Below are 24,332 nucleotides of genomic sequence, written 5' to 3' on the forward strand. Positions count from 1 at the left end.
CATATAATTCTCCATCTATTTTTACAGTTTAAAAATCTGCAATAACGTTCATGAAACATTTGTTTTTTGATAGGGGTCGTTTTGGAGTCATAAGAGATTGCAGAGAAAATGCAACAGGGAAGATGTTTGTAGCAAAGATAATTCCCTATGATCATCAGACTAAGCAAACTGTCATAAAGGAGTATGAGACCCTGAAGTCCCTTCATTGTGAAAGAATCATGGCCCTACATGAAGCCTATATAACACCTCGCTACCTTGTACTCATAACAGAGTACTGCCCAGGCAAAGAAATCCTGTACAGTCTCATTGACAGGTGTGTATGAGCCCAATTTTTATAGATTGTTTATTTTAAATAGGATGTGAAAATGAAGTTCGGTGTCTTCAGATGGGTCTTGGTTTCTCTTCCAGATTCTGTTACTCTGAAGATGATGTAGTGGGTTTCATTGTCCAGATTCTTCAGGGTTTAGAATATCTCCACAACTGTCGGATTCTTCATTTGGACATTAAGCCAGACAATATCATGGTCACCAACCTCAATGTGATTAAAATAATAGATTTTGGCAGTGCTCAAAGGTTTAACCCTCTCTCACTTCAACAATACAGCAGAGATCTTGGGACTCTGGAGTATATGGGTATGTCCATTGTGCAATTCTTATCTTGTAATGTTTCTCTACATAAGGATTTAAAATACATATCCATGTCTTATTGACATTAATGAGATGTTTTCTGCCTTCTTCAAGCTCCAGAAATGCTGAAAGGAGATCTAGTAGGACCCCCAGCAGACATTTGGAGCTTGGGAGTTCTTTCCTATATTATGTAAGTCATTTACTATTGTATTAAGGTGAATTTCGAAGATAAATAGCTTATCAAACAAAAAAAAGTCACTTAAGTCACTTTGTTTACTGTAGGCTCAGCGGTAGACATCCTTTCCAAGACAAAGACCCAAAAGTGACAGAGACCAAAATCCATGCAGCAAAGTTTGACTCATCTAAGCTCTACCCAAAGGTGTCCCAAAGTGCCTCCACGTTTTTAAAGAAGTTAATAAATGGCTATCAATGGTGAGTATCAATTACACAGCCGGGAACTGGTTGCAATTTAAGTTAAAATCACCCTTAAAGGAGCTAAACGCAAGTCTCTGAGTTTTTGCAGAACTACGCCCCCTCTGGCGACAAGCGAAACTGCAACCAGAGCTGTGCGCGTTCATGGAGGAACACACACACACACACACACACACACATACGCACGTTTGCACGAGCTGTTCATAACTAAGGAGCATCAGCCGCACACTGTGCGGCACACATCTTTTGTTACAGTCATAATGAGGTAATACAGTAATAAATCTGCAAGTCATTTAAAATATATGAAAGGAAAGGCATTCGAGTAAATTACACACTTGTGTGAGAGGGGGAAACGGGGGTAGTAGAAAACTTCGGTTTTTGTTTCCATCTATCTCCCTGTGCTTACTGTATCCACTTATGATTGAATTATTATGGAAACACGTTCAGTTATCACTTTGTATAGGCTATGACCCGTTTGAGCCCTAGAGCCGACCGGAGATCTCTCCGTTTGTTGAAAGCTTCCCGATGTTGACTCTCGTCTTATTCCGACGCATGGCACTGGACAGACAGAAGTTTTATTTTCTGTCTCACGTGGAGTTTGCGTTGGGGTTTGTAATGAGCTACAAGCCGGTCTCTTTCCGCGCCATATACAGATTTAATGAAGTGCACGTCACCGAAAGCAACAGATATGAGCTGGATTTTATTAATCATCGGCTAATTTCAAAATCAGCAAAGACAGCAATAAGAGAGATCGGCAACAGAACTGGTAAGATCATTTCATTTCTTTACTTTTAATGAAGATGGTAGTGTTAAGCGTCTGCGACTTACTTTCACTAGGCTAATTCACTTTGATTTGCGATAGATTGCGGCGCTTGATGAAGGGGCTCAGCTCAGCTGCTCAGGTGATGCGCGTCGATATGACTAAAATATCATGACATATAGCTTGGTTTCAACAACCAGATGCATTTACACTTGTCCAGTTTCGTCTGGAATACGGCACAGACCACGTCCTCAAGTGGTTTGAGCGATCGAATTCAAATCCGTCTCGAATGCGTTTCGGAGGGCATTTACACCCTGGTCTTTTCACGATCGAATAGCTATCCGATCACAGAAGACACGTACATGAAGTGACCAGGTGTAAACAGCCCCTTTGAATCCATCGTCTACTTTTGTGGAAAGCTGACTAGAGTTGTGTCGCTCGAGTTGTCTTCTCTGATACGGAGAACGGCGGCGAATAGCTACACGAACCTGCCAGACATAGCCAGGCGAGCGTGAACGCGCATGACGTCACGCCCAGTCTCAGATTCGAGCCCGAATCCCTCTTATATATTTCACTGTACAGGGTTATAGAGGCGATCGCAGTGATCAAAGAAGGGCTCATTCAGCCCATCAGGCGATTGTTTAAGCATGTATGGGTTAGAAAACGGCTATTTTTAACATGAAAAGTTGCGCAATGCACCTTTAAGTGAAGGAATTGTCAGACTGTTCCTGCAGCTTCCACAGCATTGCACTTTTTAGATCAGGGGTAGTCAACCCTGCTCTTGGAGGGTTGTCTTTCTGCAGAATTTAGCTCCAGCACTATTCAAATTCACCTTAACCAGTAGTGAAGGTTTTCAGGATGACTGGAATCTTCCAGCCAGGTGTGTTGGGGCCGGATCATGCTAAACTTAGTAGGAACGTTGGCCCTCCAGGAGCAGGATTGGACACCCCTGTTATTTAAAGAAATACCTACCTCCATGGCTTTACCATTGGAGAAAGCACAACTTGGTTCACGTGTGCCTCAAAAAACAATCACATTATAGGCTTGATGACGTTGAGTCCCCCTTTTTTTCAATCACGATTTATGTATACCATTGACATGAATGACTAATTCCATATAGGGGAGCGCAGGCCACAGCCTAACGCAGCGTTAAATGTACAGACCTTTTACATAATTAGTCAGGATCAAGCAAACCGTTTTGAAACATGTCAGCAACTCCTAGCAACTGTTAGCTAGCCTTAAAATATGTTTTACACAGCGGGGTTAGTTGTAGCACAGTGTTACAACTAAGCCGCCAAGTGCACAATGATAATCAAATGAAAACAGGGAGCCACACAACTTTTCAGGTTTGAGTATTCGTTTATATATTTAACTTTGTTGGGCTTTCACAAACAATGCTGGAATTTAAAATGTTTAAAATTTAGTTTACTATCTATTGATCACTTATTTATTTATTTATTCATCTGTTTTTAATGCAATAAACCCTTTAAAATTTTGATTTTAAGCTCATTTGTATTATTGTTACAGTTATTGTTAATATGCAGCTGCCACACACAGATCTAATTCAATTATTTCAATTACAATATTTGATTTACAATATTAATATTGCAATTACAATATTTGATGATTTTATTTATTTATTGCAAAACTGTTCAGCTCTTTTCTATGTCTCTCTCCATGATATTGATCCATAACAGAAAGATGATTGGATCAGGGATGGATGTATGGATATCTATCTATAGAGATGCACAAACAATATCAAACTAAACAAATGAAACAGTACTGAATTATGTGTGTTACTATTAACCCTGCTTATGGGGTAAGTTGTAACATTTGCACTTCTGTCACTTTCTGTGCATCAGTATGAAAATGGTAGGTCATAGAAAGTGTTCATTTGTAGCAGAGATATGCATGTTGCTTGTGTAAAAAAGTTGAATCTAACTTAATCATTTCTTTTAATAATTGAGCCAAAACCAAATTTTGTAGGTTGTGCCCTGCTCTCCCCTACAGAATTTTCACATTCTGTTATATTTTTGTTTTCATTTTCAGTTTGTATTTGTTATTTACTGTTTCCCTTTCTGAGCAGGTTTCAGTCTCTGGTTTCTAAGCAGGTTTCATTGGTTTATTTACAGTGTATATTTATTGGTGTCATACACTGATCAGTCTTCACAGTGCCGATTCAAGTTGAACACATTTTAAATCTGCAGTGGTCAGGTGGTATAGCGGCCAAGTAAAAGATGTAGCTCTCAGAAATGTTTCTTCCTTCCTTCACTTGTTTTGATTACTTATTTTTGTTTAATAAATATCATGCTGCATTTTAGATCCACTATATCTCACAGTTTCCCTTTATCATTATTTTTAACCATCCGTGACAGGATTGGTTGCAAAATTGCCCCATGCTCTCAGCGGTACTTTTGCCTTCAAAATCATTTGTTGCATACATTACTGTTATATTTGTTTTTACCCGGACAGATGCTAAGTTGGATGAGGCTGAATAAGGGATTATTTAAAAACTATTAAATCTACAGAAATATATTTTAGTTTATGCAGTTTGCTACAGATGTGGCTAGCAGAGATAGTACGCGCTCTGACCATCCAATCTAAGGACGTGAAAATGCTGACGTTATTGTACGCCTTCTAGATGGCCCCGCTGGAGTGAAATCGAAGTCTGATTGGATGATTAAATCTGACTGATTATCTGATTGGTTAAAGCAACGGTTTCACTGCCTATCATTTTAAACGATTCAGAAGGCCTGAAGGCAGATTTATTTGACCCTGGCAACGCATGATGGCTGAAATATGATAAATAAACAGTACTGGAAGCAGCGCAACGAAAAAGGAAAAAATATATTGCCCTGACCACCCACCACTGATTTTTACTGATTTTATGGACTTTTTCCCCAGGTGCCGACCCACCATTAAGGACTGCCTCAAACATTCATGGCTTCATGACTCATATTTAAAGAAACTGCGTCGACAGACCTTGACTTTCACTACCACACGACTCAAAGAATTCATGGGGGAGCACCAGCGCAGATGTGCAGAGTCAGCTACTAAACACGAGGTCCTTCTCAGAGTCTACCAGAGTGGGTCTTCATGCCCAGCTTAATCTGCCAATTCTAGCTCACCAGGCACACCTATCAGTGAATAAAATCAAGGACTCAGCACAGTATAAGGAAATACTCTTTCCGTGCTGGTAAATTCTGGAAATTCTTAGCAGGAGCTTTCTTAATGACAAATAATATGAGTTGAAGAACAAACTGTACTCTATCTCAAGAAAAAAAAGAGAAAAAAAAACAGACTAGATGTTAGGGGTGATAATAGAGAAGGTCTTGGTCGATAGCTGATCGACAAGTAACAGTTATATCAAGGTGACGAACATTACATAAAGAGCAATACTGCATTAAATTAACTTTAGATCAGTGATTATACCAGAATGATTATAATATATATATATATATACACACATATATATATATATATATATATATATATATATATATATATATATATATATAATTATCATTTAGTATTTATGTAGGTTAGAATTGGTGATGCATCCATTTGAACTTGAATTGAGTATCATTTTAAGAATTGGAGAAGCAAGTAGTAAGAGTCCATGAAGAAGAATACAGTAATACTGTTTTCTACATTTACTGAGAAGAGATTTTCTTTTGAGAATTGTCTGCAGTGTAAAATGCTGATTTGTCAATGTTTTAATTATAATAGTGTCAGCAACATAATATACGTTTAAGTTTATAAAGAAATTATGCTCTGGTGTTCTAAGATATTTTAAAGTTTATTTATTTGTATTAAGAAAGCCATTACTGTTGGTTGAGAATAAAAATGCTACCATGTATGTGTAAACCTTAGATGTTGTGTTTACATTTGATTTTATATTTCAAACTTTGTATATCACACTGTGTTTGGCATGTCTTTCGATACATTCGATTTCAGTATAGAATTTTTGCTTTTGCTGTTTTTGTAAAAAAATAAATAATAATAATAGTATGGATACTATGATAACAGTTTTTTGTCCACTTTCTATGGTTGTAAACTTTCAACAGAATTAAAAATAAAACGGGTTAATTGAAGACATAAAATCTAAATTTCATAACAGATGGGAATCTTGTGATGACTTTTATTTTTTACATTATTATTTTTATGGGATATCACTTTTACAGCAGCATCATTAGTACTGTGGTATGGATGCATATGATATAAGCTTTTATATCAGCAGTTTTCATTTAACTAAATCCAGAAAAGGTTACATTTTAAACACACATTACTTTTATTTTGCGTCTATAAAATAGAACCTTCTGTCATTTCTGTCATTCCATTCTGTAAAATATTAAAAATTATAAATACTATAAAAAGTTTTCCATCCATATTAGACATCACATACATTCTCCTCTTTATCAGCATTTATGAGACCGTTGTTACATTTATAAATTATTGTGTGGTTCTACCACAAAAAAAAAAAGGAAAAAAATGGCATAAAAAGGAAATCCTCAGGTTTTAATCCCTTTGCATCTTCATATACTTTCAATGTCCACATTGAGTTTGCAATGACACTTGCTTCCTATCACATTTTGTTCTGACACCAAACAGACAACCATCAGGTTTAAATTATGACTTTTCTCTCTCAAATATCAATGTAAATGTGTGCTGTGGCTAGTCTATCTCTTTCGATATCAGGTCTCACTTTTTAACTTTGAGAAAAACAGGTTAAAATATCTAAGAGCATTACTTTAATTTGCTTGATATGATCACACATCAATTTATATATACTACTTCCCGCTCTTTCATACTGTCCTCATGTACGTGAACTTTGATAATTCTCTAAAGCACTGTCAGTTTGGCACTAGTCTTGGCTTTCCCTGTTGTAAACTTGACTGTCCCACTCATGTCAGAGCTGGTGTTTTTGAGTGTCAGTTTGTGGACAGTCCCTTGGTTCTCGATTCGAATATTGGGCCCAGACTGCAGGTTCTCCCCATTTAATGTCCAGATAGGAGGCTTGATGAGGGTCACGGACACTTCACACTGGAAGCAAGCTGTTTCAGGAGCTCTCACTTCCACATCCTCTATATCCTTCACCACTAGGATAGACTGGGCTATGAAGTCGAAAAGCAGAAAGTTTAAACTATGACCTTTAAAGGGATAGTTCACCCAAAAATGAAATTTACCCCATGATTTACTCACCCTCAAGTCATCCTAGGTGTGACTAGATCTATCTATCTATCTAACTTCTGACTCTTCCAAGCTTTATAATGGCAGTGAATAGCCGTTTCTTTCTTAAAGTCGATCATCCATCTATGATAAAAGTAATCCACACAGCGCTGGAGCGATGTGTTTGTGTAAGAAAAATATTCATATTTCAAACTTTTTTGACTAAAAAGCAAGTCGACGCAAGTCGACTTGTGGCACAAAAGTAACCCGTGACAAATGTAGAATGTAGGAGTATCATAAGTTTAGATGCCTCTCGCGGTTCAAACAAACAGGGCTGGGAAAAAAAAAAAACTCAAGCTCCCCTGACATCTCTCTTTAAAAATTGATGTTTTAGACTCCTAATACGTTACTAGTGTTTTGTTTTGCTCTATCCTCTGTGCTTCTGCGTTTGTCATTACATTGTGCATCTGTTCAATGTTTACTCTTTCGCCGTAAATCGATGCGTACGGCCGTGTGCTGAAAGTTAGTTATTTTAGTCAAAAAAGTTTTAAATATAGATACTTTTTCTTACAAAACGCACTGCTTTGCTTCTGAAGAAATTTACTACCAGAGCCTTGTGGAGCACTTGTATCATGGATGGATGCACTGTGATGGACTTTAAAACAAAAACGGCCATTCACTGCCATTATAAAGCTTAGAAGAGCCAGGACATTTTATATATATATATATAACTCTGATTGTATTTGTCTGAAAGAAAAATGTCATATACACATAGGTTGTCTTGAGGGTGAGTAAATCATGGGATAAATTTTCTTTTTGGGTGAACCATAACCCTTTAATGCCATGCATATCTCTTTTAATTTCTCAAATCAAATTCATTTAAATATTGTCTTAATAATTTGTTCTATCCATTTAGCATACTAAAATCATTGTTGCATAATAAAAATGGTAATTTTCGATCCAAACAATTCTCACCTTCAACCATTAGCTTGGCTGTGCATGTGTGCTCCCCAACCTCAATACTGTAAGTTCCTTCATCCTCCAATGCCACCTGGTGGATAACAAGTTTATGGTAACAGCCTTCTTGTATCATCTCCATGTGTTCAGTGGATTCTAACTCTTCATCCCCTTTGTACCAGGTGACGTCACAATTTGGTGATGATACAGTGCATTCTAGAATGACTCGATGCTTTTCAAGAGCTGTTCGATCTCTGAGGGGACGGACAATGCTAACAGGAAGCTCTATAAGAACAGATATTGACAAAGGATTTTTGATTGGGATCAGATAATTGTTAAAACTTTTCAATAGAGTATCATTTGTTGTCATTAATGCATTAGTTAACTATGAGCACAGCCCATTCTCACTCCCAAGGCGTCACCTAACTGACGCCTTGGGAAGCATTTGGACATGCTTCAATATCTGACGCTTTAGGCGCCCTTTAGCGTCAGTTAAATGACGCCCTAGGATCGCGTGTAACCCTACCCCCACCCCACACCTAAACCTAACCGCGTCCTCTAACTGACGCTTTCCTTTAGCGTCAGTTAGATGACGCCGTAGGATCACGTCATGTAAGTGACGCTAAAGGGCGCCTGAAACGTCAAATATTGAAGCATGGTCAAAGGTGACGCCTTGGGGTGAGAATGCGTTGATGAGCAATAAAATTGTTCAATGCTTGTTCATCTTAGCTCACAGTGCTTTATGTAAGCAATAAGGTATGGCAGGCTGTGCTGTATCGTGAATAAGTAACGGCTAAAGAATAACCCCGTTACTAAGCTGTTACTTATTTATGATACAGCATTTGCCTCGAGTACCTTATTGCTTTTATAAAACGGTTACCACACAATAAAAATATTAAAGTAAAAAAAATATATATATATATATATATATTAGTGTAACTTTAAGTACATATTTTATATAATACCTTCAACTTCAAGATAAGCAACTGACTCCACTTGTTTGGAAACAAACTTGACTTCTCCAGAATCTTCAGCCTTGACGTTGCATATAAGCAGGAAGTGTTTTGTGCCTATTTAAATGGTAAAATAAAAATAACTCTTTCCTTTTACAAGTTTTATTTAAAGTCTGATATTATACATAATTCCTACAGAAAAATAAAGGATCCGTTCTTTGTATATTTAAAACATTAGTTTAGTTTATCCTCACCCTCTGTACGAGTCTTGATGGTGGTAGTGGGACGTATCCTGCTGCCATTTTTGTACCATTCCCCAGGCATATCTTCCATAGACAGCTCACACATAAAAACAGCATTCTGGTCCTCCTTAATATAAAGATCCTCCAAGCCAGTTATGATCTCTAATTCATGTTCTGAAAATGAATATTTCATATTTAAGTCATATTTAAGGCACAGATTATATCTGACAAGCCATTGCATACAAATCCCTGTCACAAATCAGTGACATCTGAAGTAAAAATGATAAAGGACAACAAAATATATGCTAGCACAAAATATTTTTTCTTGGAACAACAGATTTTTAAATATTCAAGAGAAACAAGTATTAGTACAGCTGTGGGCCCTTACACAGAACACGATCTTATTAAATTTGGCATGATACAGAAATTGTGACCAATGTTATTATTACAGTATATTATGATTTGGCTAAATGAACATGAAAAAAAAAAAAGAAACAAGGACAGCCAATTTGATCCATCTGTTGTGGATTGGATTGTAAAAAATGAGCATTCATCCTGGAATGGAGGCAGATCTGAATGTGACTGGTTTAACTGCAGTAGCTTATAGCCAAGTCGTAAATATCAAGGGAGCTATTTCACAAGAATAACAAGTTATACCAAATTTTTTTTATAAAGAAATAATATGTTTTGATTTCATTGCAAGTTTAACTCCAGCTAACCATTCATGATAATAAAGCATTAGCAAAAATAGTGAGCCTCTTCTTTACTATCGATCTTGAATTTCGAGAAGAAGCTGAAGCAACCAGAAAATAGCCGTTTCTCAATACCAAGTACGCAGACTTCGGACTTGCGTCCTTGGTAGTTCAGACTTGCAAGTTCGACTCCGGAGAACGAACTCCGGAGGATGCGAGGACGCAAGTCCTGTTCTTCTGCAAATGGAACAGAGCGTACTTGATCGCGTCACTCAGCACGCTCTACTCTATATTTTAGGCAACAATAAAACGAAATTTACTACAACTCTGCATCTTTTCGTCAACAATAAATTGAAATATGTTATAAAACACCCCTCTGACTCTTTTCATTAACAAAAAACAACATAGCCTATTAGCCTAATGGCCATGTGGTTCAGGCAACGCGATTCTCTTCACTGCATATATTTATAACAAAATGAACATGATCTTTTTGTTTTCATTTTAAAAATATGAAACATTGATATTTATTGATATTTATCAAACAGAGACAGGGTTGTGTCATTTTATTTTATTGTTCATATAGTGTGTCATTTTATTTTATTGTTCATATAGTGAAGATAATATAAAAAAAAGAACCCTCAAAAACTTCTTTTTTTTTTTTTGCGCCATGGAACAAACTATAGTTTAATGAGACCAAAGATACACAAGACGAATTATAGCTACGTCAAGGTTGATCCACTAGACTAGAGAGATCAGAGTCGGCGGCAAACGTCAGAAGCACTAGCCGAGGATAAGCTGTTCCAGTCGGGGTTGATCTCGCTGAGTGTCCGCTGAAGGCTTGGATGTCAGAACTCCGAAAACGTCAGATGCATTTTTCAGATAGGCGCTATCTTTATAAATAAACTACTGATTTGAGATTTAAACAACCACATTCTCGCCTGAAACACTCTTAAAATTACATTTCATGACTCAATAACAGTAGTATTTTGATATTTCGCGGATTTTCTCCTCTCCTATTGACACTTGCTGGTTGGTGCGAGGTGCATTCTGGGTTACCTGGCTATCTCAAGTCCACACAAGTCACCTCTCGATGCATCCTCGGTAAATGGGGCGGATCAAGAATACATCCGGGGATTTGAAGTGGACTTGGCTAGATGTGAACTTTGAATTGGAACAGTACTTCGGCAGCGACTGATGACGTTTCACAAGTCCACAAGAACACAAGTACAGACAAGTATGCATATTGAGAAACGGCTAATGTCTAGTCTCAATTGGCCTTATGCACAGCTGCACTACTTCCTGAACTTAAGCCAGCTCCTTGTTTCCTATCTACTATTATTGGCCAAACTTGATTAATTCAGGTGTGTCTGATTATTGTTGCCGTGACTACTGAGGTCAGGCACACTTGAATTAATCAATTTGACCAATAATGGCAGACAGGAAACAGCTGGCTTAAGTTCAGGAAGTAGTGCAGCTGTGCATGAAGCTAATTAAACTTCTTCCTAAAACAACAAAACTGGAAAATGTGATGAAAACTTAAATGGTATATAGGCTTACCATAGACCTCAAGTTTACAGGAAGTGCTGAGATCACCTATTTCACAAGTATAAAGGCCCGAGTCACTGATGCTGGATTCCAAAATCTGTAAACAGCGCTTGCGGCCCATGGAATAAATCCTTAAAGTCTTACTGGATTTCAGCTCCAACCCATTCTGCCAATCAATCCATAGAGAGTTCAGTGAGAAAAAGTGAAAACATATTTAGGAAGGTACCGTGGATTATTTATTTATTTATTTATTTACAGTATTCAGCAGTACCTTCTGCCATTTAACATCCACATTTGGTCTAGACAGCTCACACTCCAAAATGACTGAAGATTCCTCTTCAAGTCTGACATCAGACAGCTTCTTAATGATCATTACTGGTGTTTCTAAGATTTTGGGGCATAAAGCTTGTTTTTTTTGGCAATTATGTGACAAATATTAAGACCTTAAAATTATATATATATATATATATATACAATGATATGATATATATAATACCAACCTTTGACTACCAGTCTGGCAATAGTTCTCAGACCTTCTGCAGAGAAGGCAATGCTACCCGTGTCCTCTAATGTGAGGTTGGAGAGAGTGAGGCCATGTACTAGTCCATTGGAACTAACACGCCAGTTGTTATTGGGTTTGACACGCAGACCATCTTTTTGCCACACACCGTCCACATCAGCATGAGAAAGTTCCACCTCGAAAGACGCTGTCTCTCTCTCAAATGTTTCAATGTCCATCAGCCCCTTGCGTATGACAATCTTCCTCGCTTTAAATAGTAAAAGAGCTTATGAAGAATGCAATAATGCTACTAATAAAAACTCTATACAAATTTTACATAGTGTAGAGACAAGTTCAGAACTGTTAGGCCAAGGACCAGAACTATAGCTGATATTTCAATTGAAATGCCTGCCAAGATTTTGCATGCATTATTTTATTTAATATTATCAATGGATTGCATACTATTTCAGCAGAGTTGTATTTAATTAAGCGAAAACTCCAAATGCCATTTACGTAATTAATGTGGCTTTGATCATTTATCTTACACAATCAAGAGACATGCTCAGAGTTAGACATGCTCAAGGCCACTTACGCTCCACATTGAGCTTGACCTGCGCACGGTCATGGAGGGTCTCACAGCGGTATGTCCCTCGATCAGACAGATTGAGGTTACTGATGGCCAAGATACGTTTACAGCCATTCTGGATGAGTTTATGTCTGGGTCCTGGCTGGATCACCACCCCCTGTCTCATCCACTGCACCTCTCCAGACTCCAGACTCACTTCTGTCTCTAATGTAGCCTCGCCAAACTCCTCAGCCATCACTGCCTCCATTCTCCTTGTAAACAAGACCTGCGCCTCTGTATGTAAATGTAAAAGGTTACCAAGTTACAAAGTCACACATTTACACATTTTCTCCTGAACATTAGTGAAAATAATTATATACATTTTCCATTTAAATTAAACTTTCAAACAGTCTTGAGAAATAATCACAATCACTGACAATTTCCTAAAAATGATGTTAAACTTCCTTCAAAAATGAAAATTATATAATTATTTTGTTATCAAAAAAGAAAATAGTAACGTCTTAAAGGGTTAGTTGACTAAACTCCTGTGAAGAGACGACTCAACGCCAGTGATATGTTATGCCCTAAATTAATACATGATTTACTAACTGTATTGTTTTATGTACATTTCTGAAATGCACTTTCTGTAAAACTGTTTTGAAACAATATGTATTGTGAAAAGCGCTGAACAAATAAATTTGAATTGAAATGAAAATTCTGTAAGTAATTCCTCACCCTCATGTTGTTTCAACCTTGTAAGACTATCGTTCATGTTCGTAACACAAATTAAGATATTTTTTATTAAATCTGAGAGCTGGATCACTCCTCCATAGGCTTCTTGGAGTGACCCAGCTCTCAGATTTAACAGCCCGGTCTCATTCCAAGGCATCATTTAAGTGACGCTTTTGAAATTGTGTCTAAATCTGACGCACATGGCACCCTTTTGTGTCAATAGCTGGGTTTCAGTCACGTGATTATGATGACGCGCGGAATTCAGATGGAGGGCAGGGAGTGAAGAGAACAATTATGGACGATATGGAGGAAAGTTTTTAAACTTTTACATGCTATTACAGGAGAAATAAAAAAAAAATCAAACATATGTTGGACGTGATCCTTACGTTATGAAGAGGAGCGATTTTTCAACTTAATTGAAATATTTTCCTGCCATCGAGGCTGTAGATATCAGCAACTACCTCGTCTTACAGACATACTTTGACTTTACAAAGTTAGGAAGCCTTACACGTTACACAAACAAACAGTCACTTAAGTTGTATTAACTCACCTTTGACGAAGTAATCTCTAACGTTACACACGAGCATTATCGGCTCCTCCCGACAGCAGCAGACAGAGTTTTTCGATCAATTTCTTGCATTATCAACAAGAACTTTTGGTACACAATAAAAACTCCTTGTGGTTTGATCGATTCAAGTAACTATAAATGACTCAAAACACAGACATTTTGAGTTTTTTATAGTGCTTTCTAAATACAGCAAATCACTTTCGGTTTCACACAAACCGGATCGATCTAACGAGCAATACAGAATATAGACCTTATTCAGAGCAGCGCCATGACAGGTATGAAAGTGAGGCTGTGAGGGATAGACTTACCGTGTTTCCAATGGCATCCGCTGTAAAAAGCTAAATAAAGCTCCTAGATTACAATTTTCCACAGCTTACATTGTCGGGAGTTTTTTGTCAACTGAAATTTCTTGGAAAGATATTTTTTCAGTGTTTCATAATTAGAACAATCCAAAAACACAATAAATAACAGTATAGCCCATTGAAGAGATGCATATCTATCCCTCACAGCCTCGCTTTCATTCTCATTAAAACTCAAAGATGGCGCTGCCGTGAATAAGGCGTATTGTGTGCAGTGCCTGGTTGTGGAAGAAGACAGTCGCTGCATAAGCTTCCCCTGGATTCCAGTAGGACTTATGGATAAACTTTATTTTAAATGACGTTCTAGCTGATGAGGGTAAAACATCGTCATCTGTTCGCTTCATTTCACTGAGAATTGTTTTGTAAACAAGACTGGATTTGCTGACCGATTAAGAGTAAAGAACGTGCTGTGCCGTCTATATTGGATCTGACAGGAATTGTGCAACACTTGGTTGAACATGTATGGGCGAATCCGGTTGCCATTTGACAACATTGGACGTTTTCCCCCACGTACACCGACGGGTGAGTTAAACTCATTATAATATGCAAAACTGTTCTCCACTCACAGCAGTGGGCGTTTATTTCCAAGTCTTCAGTACGACACGACACGCCCATAAAAACCGACCGTTTTTCAGGAAGGCTCACAACTTGGGTACAAAATAGCCTATTACTTATTCATTTTGATGTTTTTGAATGCAAAAACCAAGCGAACGTCTTAAGTTGACCTCAGACAACAATATAATAACATTTTAAAAGCCAGTTCATGACCCCTTTAATCAAAAAAAATCTTAATTTGTGTAAATCAAGGGTTGGTCCCTTTAATCTTCAATTAGATTACATTTATTTTTAAAGCACATTTAAAATCAATGCACATTGTTTGAAAATGCTGTACATGATGCTCAGTAAACCATCAAATAAAACAACAATCACAAACATCCATCGATGACACAATTTAGGACCCAAAAGCTAAATAATAATACTACATTTTAGGAGATAATTTATATGGAAGCTTGTTTCCGCCACGGAATAGATAAAATTAAAAGATAATTGATATCTTGCAAAGATAGCATTGCTATCTTACTTTTTTTCTCAGAATTGCGTGATATAAAGTTGCAATTGCTAGTTAAAATGTCAGAATTGTGAGATATAAACTCACAATTATAAACTCACAATTGTGAACTAAGTCAGAATTGTGGGATATAAACTTGCAATTACGAGAAATAAAGTCTTGCGAGAATTGCAAGTTTATATCTGGCAATTCTGACTTCATAACTCGTAATTGAACAGAATAAAACTGAAGTCACTATTTGCTGAAAAAGTCTCTTCCACTGTTGCTGTCAAATCTCAATCATGGCTTCAGCCTGTTCATCAAGAAACTATTACATGGCTTTAGAAGACTTAAAATACAGTACACATATTTATGTTCTTGTTTATAGAAATAATGCCCTTTTATTGGCTGCTTTTTTTCTGTTTTCTGTATTTTAATGCCTGTTTTGACTGTGTGTGAGTGTTTTGTTGTTTTAGCATAATGAACATTTACATACCCTGGACCTTGAGACTGGCTTTAGAAATGATGCCCTCAGCCTCTGCAGTGATCCGGGATGAATCCAGCAGCTGGACCTTCCGGATAATCAGAGTATGGCAGAGGCTGTTTTGTTCAATATGGAAGCGATCACTGGGTTTGATGGGCTGTCCATCCATGAGCCAGACAAGCTGAACATCATCAGGGGAGACCACACACTTAAAGGTAGCATCCTCACCCTCCATGACTGTGGTATTGTGAAGCTCTGTGAGAAATTCCACCACACGAGGCACTGAAAGGGAAAACATATGGAGGTTATTGACTAAGTGTGTTGTGTATTATCTTCCAACAAGTAACTAGTTTCACACTTACATTCCACCCTTACTCTGGCGCTGGTGCAGTCATCTTTGGACTCACAAGCATACTCTCCGGCATCTTCTTTGGTGATACGATGGATTGTGAGACTCCTTTCCGCCTCGTTGGCACGGATAGAGAAGCGACGGCTGGGTATGATCTCCACTCCATCCTTCTTCCACTGGACATCTGCTTTAGCTTTGCATAGCTCACAGCAAAGTGTGATCATACCATCTTTATGGGCCACTGTGTCAACCAGCGGCTTCACAAATTTAATACGCATATCTGTAACGCACAAAGGTTACATGGTTATTATACATTGTATGAGTTGCAATGTTACTATGACTTTCCTTTAAAGGTGCCTTATGCAACATTTCATGTTAAAAATATCAGTTTTTCAAACCCATACATGCTTAAATGATTGCCTGATGGGCTGAATGAGCCCTTCTCTGATCACTGCGATTGCCTCTATAATCCTGTACATTAAAATAAATAAGAGGGATTTGGGACGGAATTTGATACTGGGCTTGACGTCGTGCGCGTTCACACTCACCTGGCTATGTCTGGCAGGTTTGTGTATTCGCCGCCATTCTCCGTATCAGCGAAGACAACTCAAGTGACAAAACTTTAGTCAACTTTCGACAAAAGACCGGCTTGTAGTTCATTCCAAACCCCAACGCAAACCCCACGTAAGACTAAGAAAATAAAACTTTTGTCTGCCAGGCGTTGGAATAAGACGAGTCAACATGGGCTCAAACAGGATCCTTATGGAAGTAAAATAATGTCAAATGTTTTTTCAATGCCAGCGGCAAGAGAATTTCGTTTTGCAGTGGACAAATCACCTTACTTTACACAGGGGTAAAACTAAGTCTTGAGTAAATGCTTGTGTGTTTTGTGTCTTAATCAACCTTTTCCACAGACATATAAATTATAACTCGTACTCATCGCTCTGTCCATTTCAGCAAATGACGTTTTGAGAAGGCAGCTCGTCTCTAGCTGTTGCTTTGGTGCTTGTCAACACACTGTAAAAAATATTTTCAAGATATGTTATCACAACATATTTTCTTTTGTCAAATTAACTTTATAATAATTTATTTAGTTTAAATAACTTATTATTCTGAGTTTCTGATGATTAAATTAATCTCCTTCATTGTATTAACTCACTTTTTCCAGTTCAATCAACTTGACATTTTAAGGCAACCCAGGTTACTTACTTTTTTTAAGTTAAACCAACAATATTTTTTACAGTGTAGTAATCACAACATTTTTTCTTTTGTCAAATCAACTTAAATAATTTATTTAGTTCAGATAACATATAATTTTGAGTTTCTGATGATTAAATCATTCTCCTTCATTGTATTAACTCACTTTTTCCAGTTCAATGAACTTAAAATTTTAAGGCAACCAGGTTACTTACTTTTTTAAGTTAAACCATCAATATTTTTTTACAGTGCAGGCGCTTGCACCCCCTGCTAACAGCAGATGGAGAATATGCTTGGCAATCTACTGCTTTCCCTGCAGTTCCTGGATGTCAACATAGTATTTTCTATTGAATTTGAACCACTGAATTTGCGGAAGCGAATTTTCAAGGCGAAATAAAATGGACCAAAAAGTGCCTGTTGAATATTAGGTTGTATTTTTAAACAGTTTGAAAATTTTGGAAGTGAAATATGAAAGGTGAATATGGATTATTGAATTTTTAATAATGAAAAGGTGTTTGAAATGTTTTCATTGAAATATTCACAGCTTAAATATACAACCATGTTGAATTTCAGCCCATAAATATGCAAGCCTTAAAAATACAGTGGATTAAAATGCAAGCATTTCTTTCGTTTTGTTTCAAAAACATTTGACATTATTTTACTTCCATATATCCTCTACAAAGTATTAACTTACATTGCTCATGAAAATGTTTCCATAATAATACAATCATAAGTGGGTACAGTAAGCACATAAAACAGTTCAACATGAAGATAGATGGAAACCCCTTACACACAAGTGTGTATTTTACACAAATGCCTATCCTTTCACATATTTAAAATTATATGTGCAGCTGATGCTCCTTTGGTTATGAACAGCTCGTGCAAGCGTGCGTGTGGTCCATGAACGTGCACACCTCTAATAGCAGTTTCGCTTGTCGCCAGAGGGGACATAGTTCAGCAAAAATTCAGATACTTGCGCAATGCACCTTTAAAAGCTGAATTTCTGTTCATGTCACAAGTATAAGCATCATTCCAGCTACTAACCTCTGACCAGGAGACTGAAGTGCATCTCATCCGTGTTTGCATCACATGTGTACTCTCCACTGTCGAGCTTCTTTAATGGGTCAATGGTGAAAGTGCGGGTCAGGCCCAGGCTGGCTGTGTGGAAACGTTCTCCACTGAATGGAGTCCAGTCTTTAAGCCACCGCACTTGTGCATTAGGTCTGGAAACCATGGCAGTAAGAGTGACAGCCTCTGCTTCATAACCAGTGACCAAGTTCACCTCTTCTTTGTTAAGGAACTCAACGGGAGGCTCTAAAATACAACACGTAAGGCACATGCGGTCTCATTGCGTTTTGCATGTAAATGGGAAAATGACACAAAGAGTGTCCACGAAAAAGGAAAATCTAGTTTAAAACTAAATCTATTTATGTTGGTTTCATATAATTTTGAAAAACTTCAATACCATGTTAAAAAATGTTTCAATTAATGATGTTTTAATAAAACGTCATGTGGTCTTTATCGTTTACTTTTCAAGATAGAATGTATTTTTATAAATATCATGAATTATTTATTCATAAATATCATTAGGCTTTTAGGGAGTAAGATCAGATAATACTATAATGACCATATTTTCCAAAAATTAATGTAATGTTTAATGTAATTGTAATGTTATGTAATTATGTAAAACAAATAATGTGTAAGAATCATTGTATGTAACAAATGTATTTGAATAAATTAATAGATAAAAGAAAACATGAGCGTTAAAGCAATGTATTTACAAATCAGATGAAATATATGTCACTTAAACACAGTTATTGTATTAAGAAAGGAAAATAAATACAGTACCTTGAACTTTAACAACAGTTATCATTTTGTCATCAACAGCATCACACATGTATTTTCCAGAGTCAGAAAGGAGGATGCTGGATAATGTCAGTTTCCGGAGTGTTCCGTGGCTTTCGATAACCGTGCGCTCATCAGGGACCAGTGGTTCATCATTGAATAGCCACTTTACTGGTGCGTTAGCTCGAGAAACTTCACAAGCCAAGATGAGGTTATCTCCTGTCACCATCTCCTGATAATCATGATCACCAGAATTGCCGATGATCTTCACTAATGGCTCTGGTGAAGAGAGAGTTCAAAAGTCTGTCATCATATCTTTTGTCTGCTTTAGGGCTCATGCACAGGTTCAAATCAGGTTTGAATCTAGTTCACAGGTTAAAATCAATATAACCGAAAGACACTTGTTACCTTGTACAGTGACATGAAATGAAATTGTATCATCTTTAGCATCAAGGATATATTCTCCAGAGTCCTGCAACTCTGCACAGAGAATGACCAGGGATCTGAATGCCCCTTCCTCCTCAAAACAAAAGCGCTCATTCTCCTCAATAGGGCTGCCATTTTTATACCAATTGACTACACCATTGGCTGCAGACAGCTCACACTCCAGTACAGCGTCATCATATAAAACAACCTTGTGCTCATTCTTGATCTGATCTTTATTCAGGATTTTTATTGGTGCCTCTGGAAGAGAGAAAGATTTAAAAACTTTTAGTGAAAAAAAATAGAATAGCGTAATACAAAAAGAGTAATACTTTTTTTTAAAGACCTGTAACTAAGATAACCAGTGGTTTAACATCATACCAGTAATTCTGACTTTAAAATCAATTTTGTCATCAATGGCATTGCAGGTGTATATCCCAGAATCCTCCAGAGCTGGAAAATTGATAGTTAGCTTGCGTATGAGGCCATTCTCAGTAATTGTGATGTTGCTGCTCTCTTCCACCTTTACTCCATCTTTCATCCAGCACACCTTTGCATTATCACGAGAAACCTCAAGCTCTAGGACTACAGGATCCCCAGCAATACTCTCTGTAATGCTACCTATGTCCTTGGAGCAAGACAGTTTAACAGGGGGCTCTGTGGAAAAAAAAAAGTCTCATCAACAACACTTTACAAAAAGCAAACATTTTTGTTTTCAATATCTTTAGTCCTTTTATGTGTCAGCAGTGGCGCAAAAAGTGGGTATGCGCTATATGCGGCGCATAGGGGCGCAGCACAACGGGGGGCGCCAAAGCGATGGTAAAAAAAAAAAAAAAAAAAAATTATATATAGGCTATATTGTATTTCTATATGTAGCTGCCGTTGTCCGTTTCTAAATCATTTCTGCATTCCTTCAATGTTATATAAAATTTTAGAGGACTAACAGCCAGGCTAGAGTAGGTGCCCTCATGGAGAAGGGGGCGGGTAATATCGCGAGCGGGCGGGGGCGCCGTGAGCGCTGAGCGAGCAGGTACGAGTAGTTAGTTGTCGTCGAAAAAGATGGATAAAACAAAATGCTGTGGGGCTAAAAATAGAAAAAGAAAGAGAGAAAAGGAGATGGCATGTCAATTGATGCAACAGCAGCTAAATAACTGCATGCATTGCTGAAAGCCAACAGGTAGGATTTAAAATGTGACATCCAGGCATAGGCTATCTATATCTCGGTGGCCATCGGGACTACCGGGAGATTCCCGCTGGGCCGACGTGCTTTTCCTTTTTTAATTTATTTGTCTTAACGGCCCACAAAACTCATACATCGGCGGCCCATTTGTTTGTTTGTTGTTTGTTTTTGTTTTGTTTTTTGCTTAATTGGCGGCGCTGTGCTGGTGTAATGCATTGGTCAAAAAAGTCAGCTTTAGTTTTTTTTTCTGACACACTGGCCCATGAAATATGTCATTATGCGCAAGTATCTTTCAAGTATAGAAATTAGTGCAAAACTAATTATGAAAGTTTCCTTTATTTTTCTGTGCATTTGTTTTACAATAGCCTTAATGGCAATTACTATCATGGGATTAATATTATAACTATTATTATGTAGTAGTGTAATTTAGACAGACACTAACTAAAAGAGGTTCAAATTTTTCTCTGTTTAATTTGCACCCTGAAAATGGGTTGGAGCTTTTAATTTTGAACTCTCAAAGTGTACCAGACTGCTGAATTTAACATTACAGAACACAAAATTTTCTTACGGGGGAGCATGCCCCCCAACCCCCCTAGAGAAACAGAGGTCCACCTACCACAGTTTTACCTAAAATCCTGTGAGAAACACTGCTATTGCTGTTACAATGGAGCTTAGTTTTCTTAGGGGGGGGTTCATCAAGGTTGGAGTAGCTAGTTTAATTGTGTTAATAAACGACAATTTTGCACTTATTTTTTTCTGTTAGCTCTCATTTCTTCCTACACAGCACACTTACATTACATTTATTTATTTTTTTTTTGGGGGGGGGGGGGGGGGGTAAAAATTGTTAAAATTGTTGCTGCATACCCCTCTGAAACTGGGTAGTTGCGCCCCTGTGTGTCAGACCAATTAGTTTAAAATATGTTACTGATATATTAATAAAATACATACACATTTTTCTAAATACAACAAATCAAATTTACTGATAAAAAAAACTCTCAATCTGAACTATTAGTAGTCCTCAAAATGAAAATGTCCTGATCATTTACGCATCCCAATGCTATCCAAGATGTTCATGACTTTCTTCCTTCAGTGGAAAAGAAGTGTCCGACAGTGTCTTTCTTCCTTCAGTTAGGTTTTTTGAGGAAAACTTTTCAGGATTTTTTCTACACATGGACTTCAATTGCAACCAATGCTTTGAAGTCCAAATCAATTTCAAATGGCTATGAAAGGGCTATGAAGTGCTTCAAATGGCTCGGCACGTTCCCAGCTGAGGATTAAACTAGTTAAACGACTTGACTTTTATATGCAAAAAAAAATATATATATTTATATACTTTTTAACCACAATTGTTTATCTTGTGCTGGTCTGCGACATGCCAGGGATTATGTCATCGCGTTGGAAATGTGACGTGTCACGTTAAAGATATTTGTCTGGACAGGAAAGGGCGAAAAATTCCATCTCATTTTCTCCCGTTTTCTCTTACAATTTCAAAATCTTCTGACATCTTTTTTAAATTTATTATTATTATTTAAAAAAATAATAATAAAATAAAAAGAATCGTGACGTTTCCAACGTGATGACATCCCTGTCGCATCACAGACCAGTACAAGACAAACAATTGTGGTTAAAAAGTATGTAAGATATTTTTTTTAGTAAATGACCGATAGATAAGTTTAGACCGTTTAGATAAGACCCTATTCCTCAGCTGGGAACGTGCAGAGCCGTTTGAAGCACTTCATAGCCCTTTGAAACTGCATTGATTTGGACTTCAAAACGTTGGTTGCAATTGAAGTAATTTGTGTGGAGAAAAATCCTGAAATGTTTTCCTCAAAAAACACAATTTCTTTTCCACTGAAGAAAGAAAGACATGAACATCTTGGATGGCATTGGGATGAGTAAATTATCAGGAATGTTTAATTTTGAGGTGAACTAATCCTTTAAGCCAGTTAGCTATAAAACCAAATGAACAAAATATTATGTGTCTGGATAGCATAACACATTAATCATTGACTGTCTACTTCAGTACTACAGTAGACGTAACTGAATTGTATTTCCTTTTAAAGGGAACTCACGCTAAGGTAACACTTTGCGTGATGATGTCTTGAAGTACATGTACACCCGTCAGAGGCGAGTGACCAGGAAACTATAAAGCCTGCCCAAACAAACCAGCGCTCTTCTGGTTTTCTTCTGGTCTTCACAAGTGCTCTATGTAAAATTTTTCTATATTTGGTGTTGTCTATACACAGGATGTAACTAACTACCCTTTAAATTACATTCTGTGCTGCTGCTTACTTGCCATTACTTAAAGTAAGCAGCAGCACAGAATGTAATTTAAAGGGTGGTTAGTTACATCCTGCCTGGTGTTCTTTAGAGAGGACGCTCAGGCTCTCGTTCCCCAAAGCTCAGGACCCGCTGCTGCTGAGGCACAGTGAAGGACTTGACTTGACAGATTTGGGGGTCGAAAATGGATGTGTCAGCGGGGTTAGAGACAGGGCCAGCCTTATCTCTGCCTTCACCTCACAGATACAGTGCCTTCTCTCAGGGTTTGGAAGCACACCTTGGGGTTACTTCCGCCCCGGTTAAGGCACAGACACTACAGTCAGGGCCGTACACATGGGGGTGGCCCGGTGGCTAGAGCCACTGCCCCTCTGCCCTCATCGACTGAGGTGCCCCTCTTCCCACCCCCACCGCTTAAAGCATTCCGCTGATTCCACTAATCCGCTACAGGTTTTCCCGCTCGCTCTGCAGCATCATTCACATGTGTCTGCGGCACTCTTTTGAAACTGAGGGTGAACACGACGACAATTTACGAAAGCTGTCGCATAAACAGGTAGGCTATGCAAGACAGTGGTTGAATCTGCAAAATAATTCATTTGTTTTTTTTTCTGTATTTATGTCGGTAATGTTTTGCTCTTGGTCTTCTGCTAGTGTTAACAACTTGTACAACATATACAACACGTTCTTAGAATTAGCTGCTTGTATAATCAAATTATTGTACTCTCGAACAGATCTAATACAAATGACTACATTTTCTGTTTTTGGCACACTTTGTAGATATGAACTTTGTAGACGCTTTGCTGTAAAAGGAAAAGGTAAAAACCAATATGTAAAACGGTTGGTAAATAGTTTCTGTTATTATCACCAATGTGTAATTGTGAATCATTAAAAATTCGGTTATCAAGATCTTTCAGGGCATGGTACCAAATAAAAAAGTGTTGCTGTAAACTGAACAGGTAAATATAAAAATGTAAATCAGGATATAGGCTAGTTTCTGTTATTATCAGCAATGTTTATGGTAATTGTGGTAGGGCTGACTTCTAATAGTCGAGGATTCGACGATTCGTTTGGGAGAGGTCTGATTTGACTATGAACCTCATTCTCGTTGGGTGCGCAAGACCCCATTTCGCTTGGCTGAGTGCACAGCTTTTTTGTAACAGCGCGCGCAACCCCTGCATCCAAGGATGAACGACTTCAAGCCGAATCTGCCCAAGCATATAGGCTACGTCCCACCGCATGGCACGCAGTTTGCGCATCTAAATTGCAAAGTTCATTGCAAAGTTTTTTTGTTGAGGTTTTGTTTACTGTGTGTCATTTATTTAAAACAAAACACGTTTTGGCACGTTGTTTTTGAAGCCAATTTGTTCCTATTTTATGTGAACTTTTCTGATGTTTGAAATATATGTGATATGTGTCACGGGTGCGGGTTC

General features: G+C 37.6%; 2 protein-coding genes across 8 annotated transcripts in view; one reads left to right on the forward strand and one right to left on the reverse strand.

The window, feature by feature from the left end:
* Positions 1-5,300, forward strand: part of spega (striated muscle enriched protein kinase a) — an 81,247-nt gene extending 75,947 nt beyond the window's left edge. For all 6 annotated transcript variants that reach the window (XM_089133946.1, XM_089133949.1, XM_089133947.1 and 3 more), the window contains 5 exons: positions 74-313; positions 409-632; positions 741-816; positions 909-1,058; positions 4,723-5,300. In XM_089133946.1, coding sequence (XP_088990072.1) covers positions 74-313; positions 409-632; positions 741-816; positions 909-1,058; positions 4,723-4,927 — 895 coding nt within the window. In that variant the 3' untranslated portion in view covers positions 4,928-5,300. The remainder of the gene's footprint in view (positions 1-73; positions 314-408; positions 633-740; positions 817-908; positions 1,059-4,722) is intronic.
* A 1,181-nt stretch (positions 5,301-6,481) lies between these two features.
* Positions 6,482-24,332, reverse strand: part of obsl1a (obscurin like cytoskeletal adaptor 1a) — a 53,584-nt gene continuing 35,733 nt past the window's right edge. For both annotated transcript variants that reach the window (XM_039655580.2, XM_089133952.1), the window contains 14 exons: positions 19,827-20,102; positions 19,431-19,706; positions 19,026-19,301; positions 18,222-18,491; positions 15,994-16,260; positions 15,644-15,913; positions 12,468-12,734; positions 11,877-12,143; positions 11,648-11,760; positions 11,389-11,542; positions 9,152-9,313; positions 8,910-9,014; positions 7,963-8,229; positions 6,482-6,932 (listed from right to left, as the gene is read on the reverse strand). In XM_039655580.2, the coding sequence (XP_039511514.2) occupies positions 6,661-6,932; positions 7,963-8,229; positions 8,910-9,014; positions 9,152-9,313; positions 11,389-11,542; positions 11,648-11,760; positions 11,877-12,143; positions 12,468-12,734; positions 15,644-15,913; positions 15,994-16,260; positions 18,222-18,491; positions 19,026-19,301; positions 19,431-19,706; positions 19,827-20,102 (3,242 nt within the window). In that variant the 3' untranslated portion in view covers positions 6,482-6,660. The remainder of the gene's footprint in view (positions 6,933-7,962; positions 8,230-8,909; positions 9,015-9,151; positions 9,314-11,388; positions 11,543-11,647; positions 11,761-11,876; positions 12,144-12,467; positions 12,735-15,643; positions 15,914-15,993; positions 16,261-18,221; positions 18,492-19,025; positions 19,302-19,430; positions 19,707-19,826; positions 20,103-24,332) is intronic.

This window comes from Pimephales promelas, chromosome 8, assembly GCF_988280905.1.
Source record: "Pimephales promelas chromosome 8, fPimPro1.hap1.1, whole genome shotgun sequence".
NCBI lineage: Eukaryota > Metazoa > Chordata > Actinopteri > Cypriniformes > Leuciscidae > Pimephales > Pimephales promelas.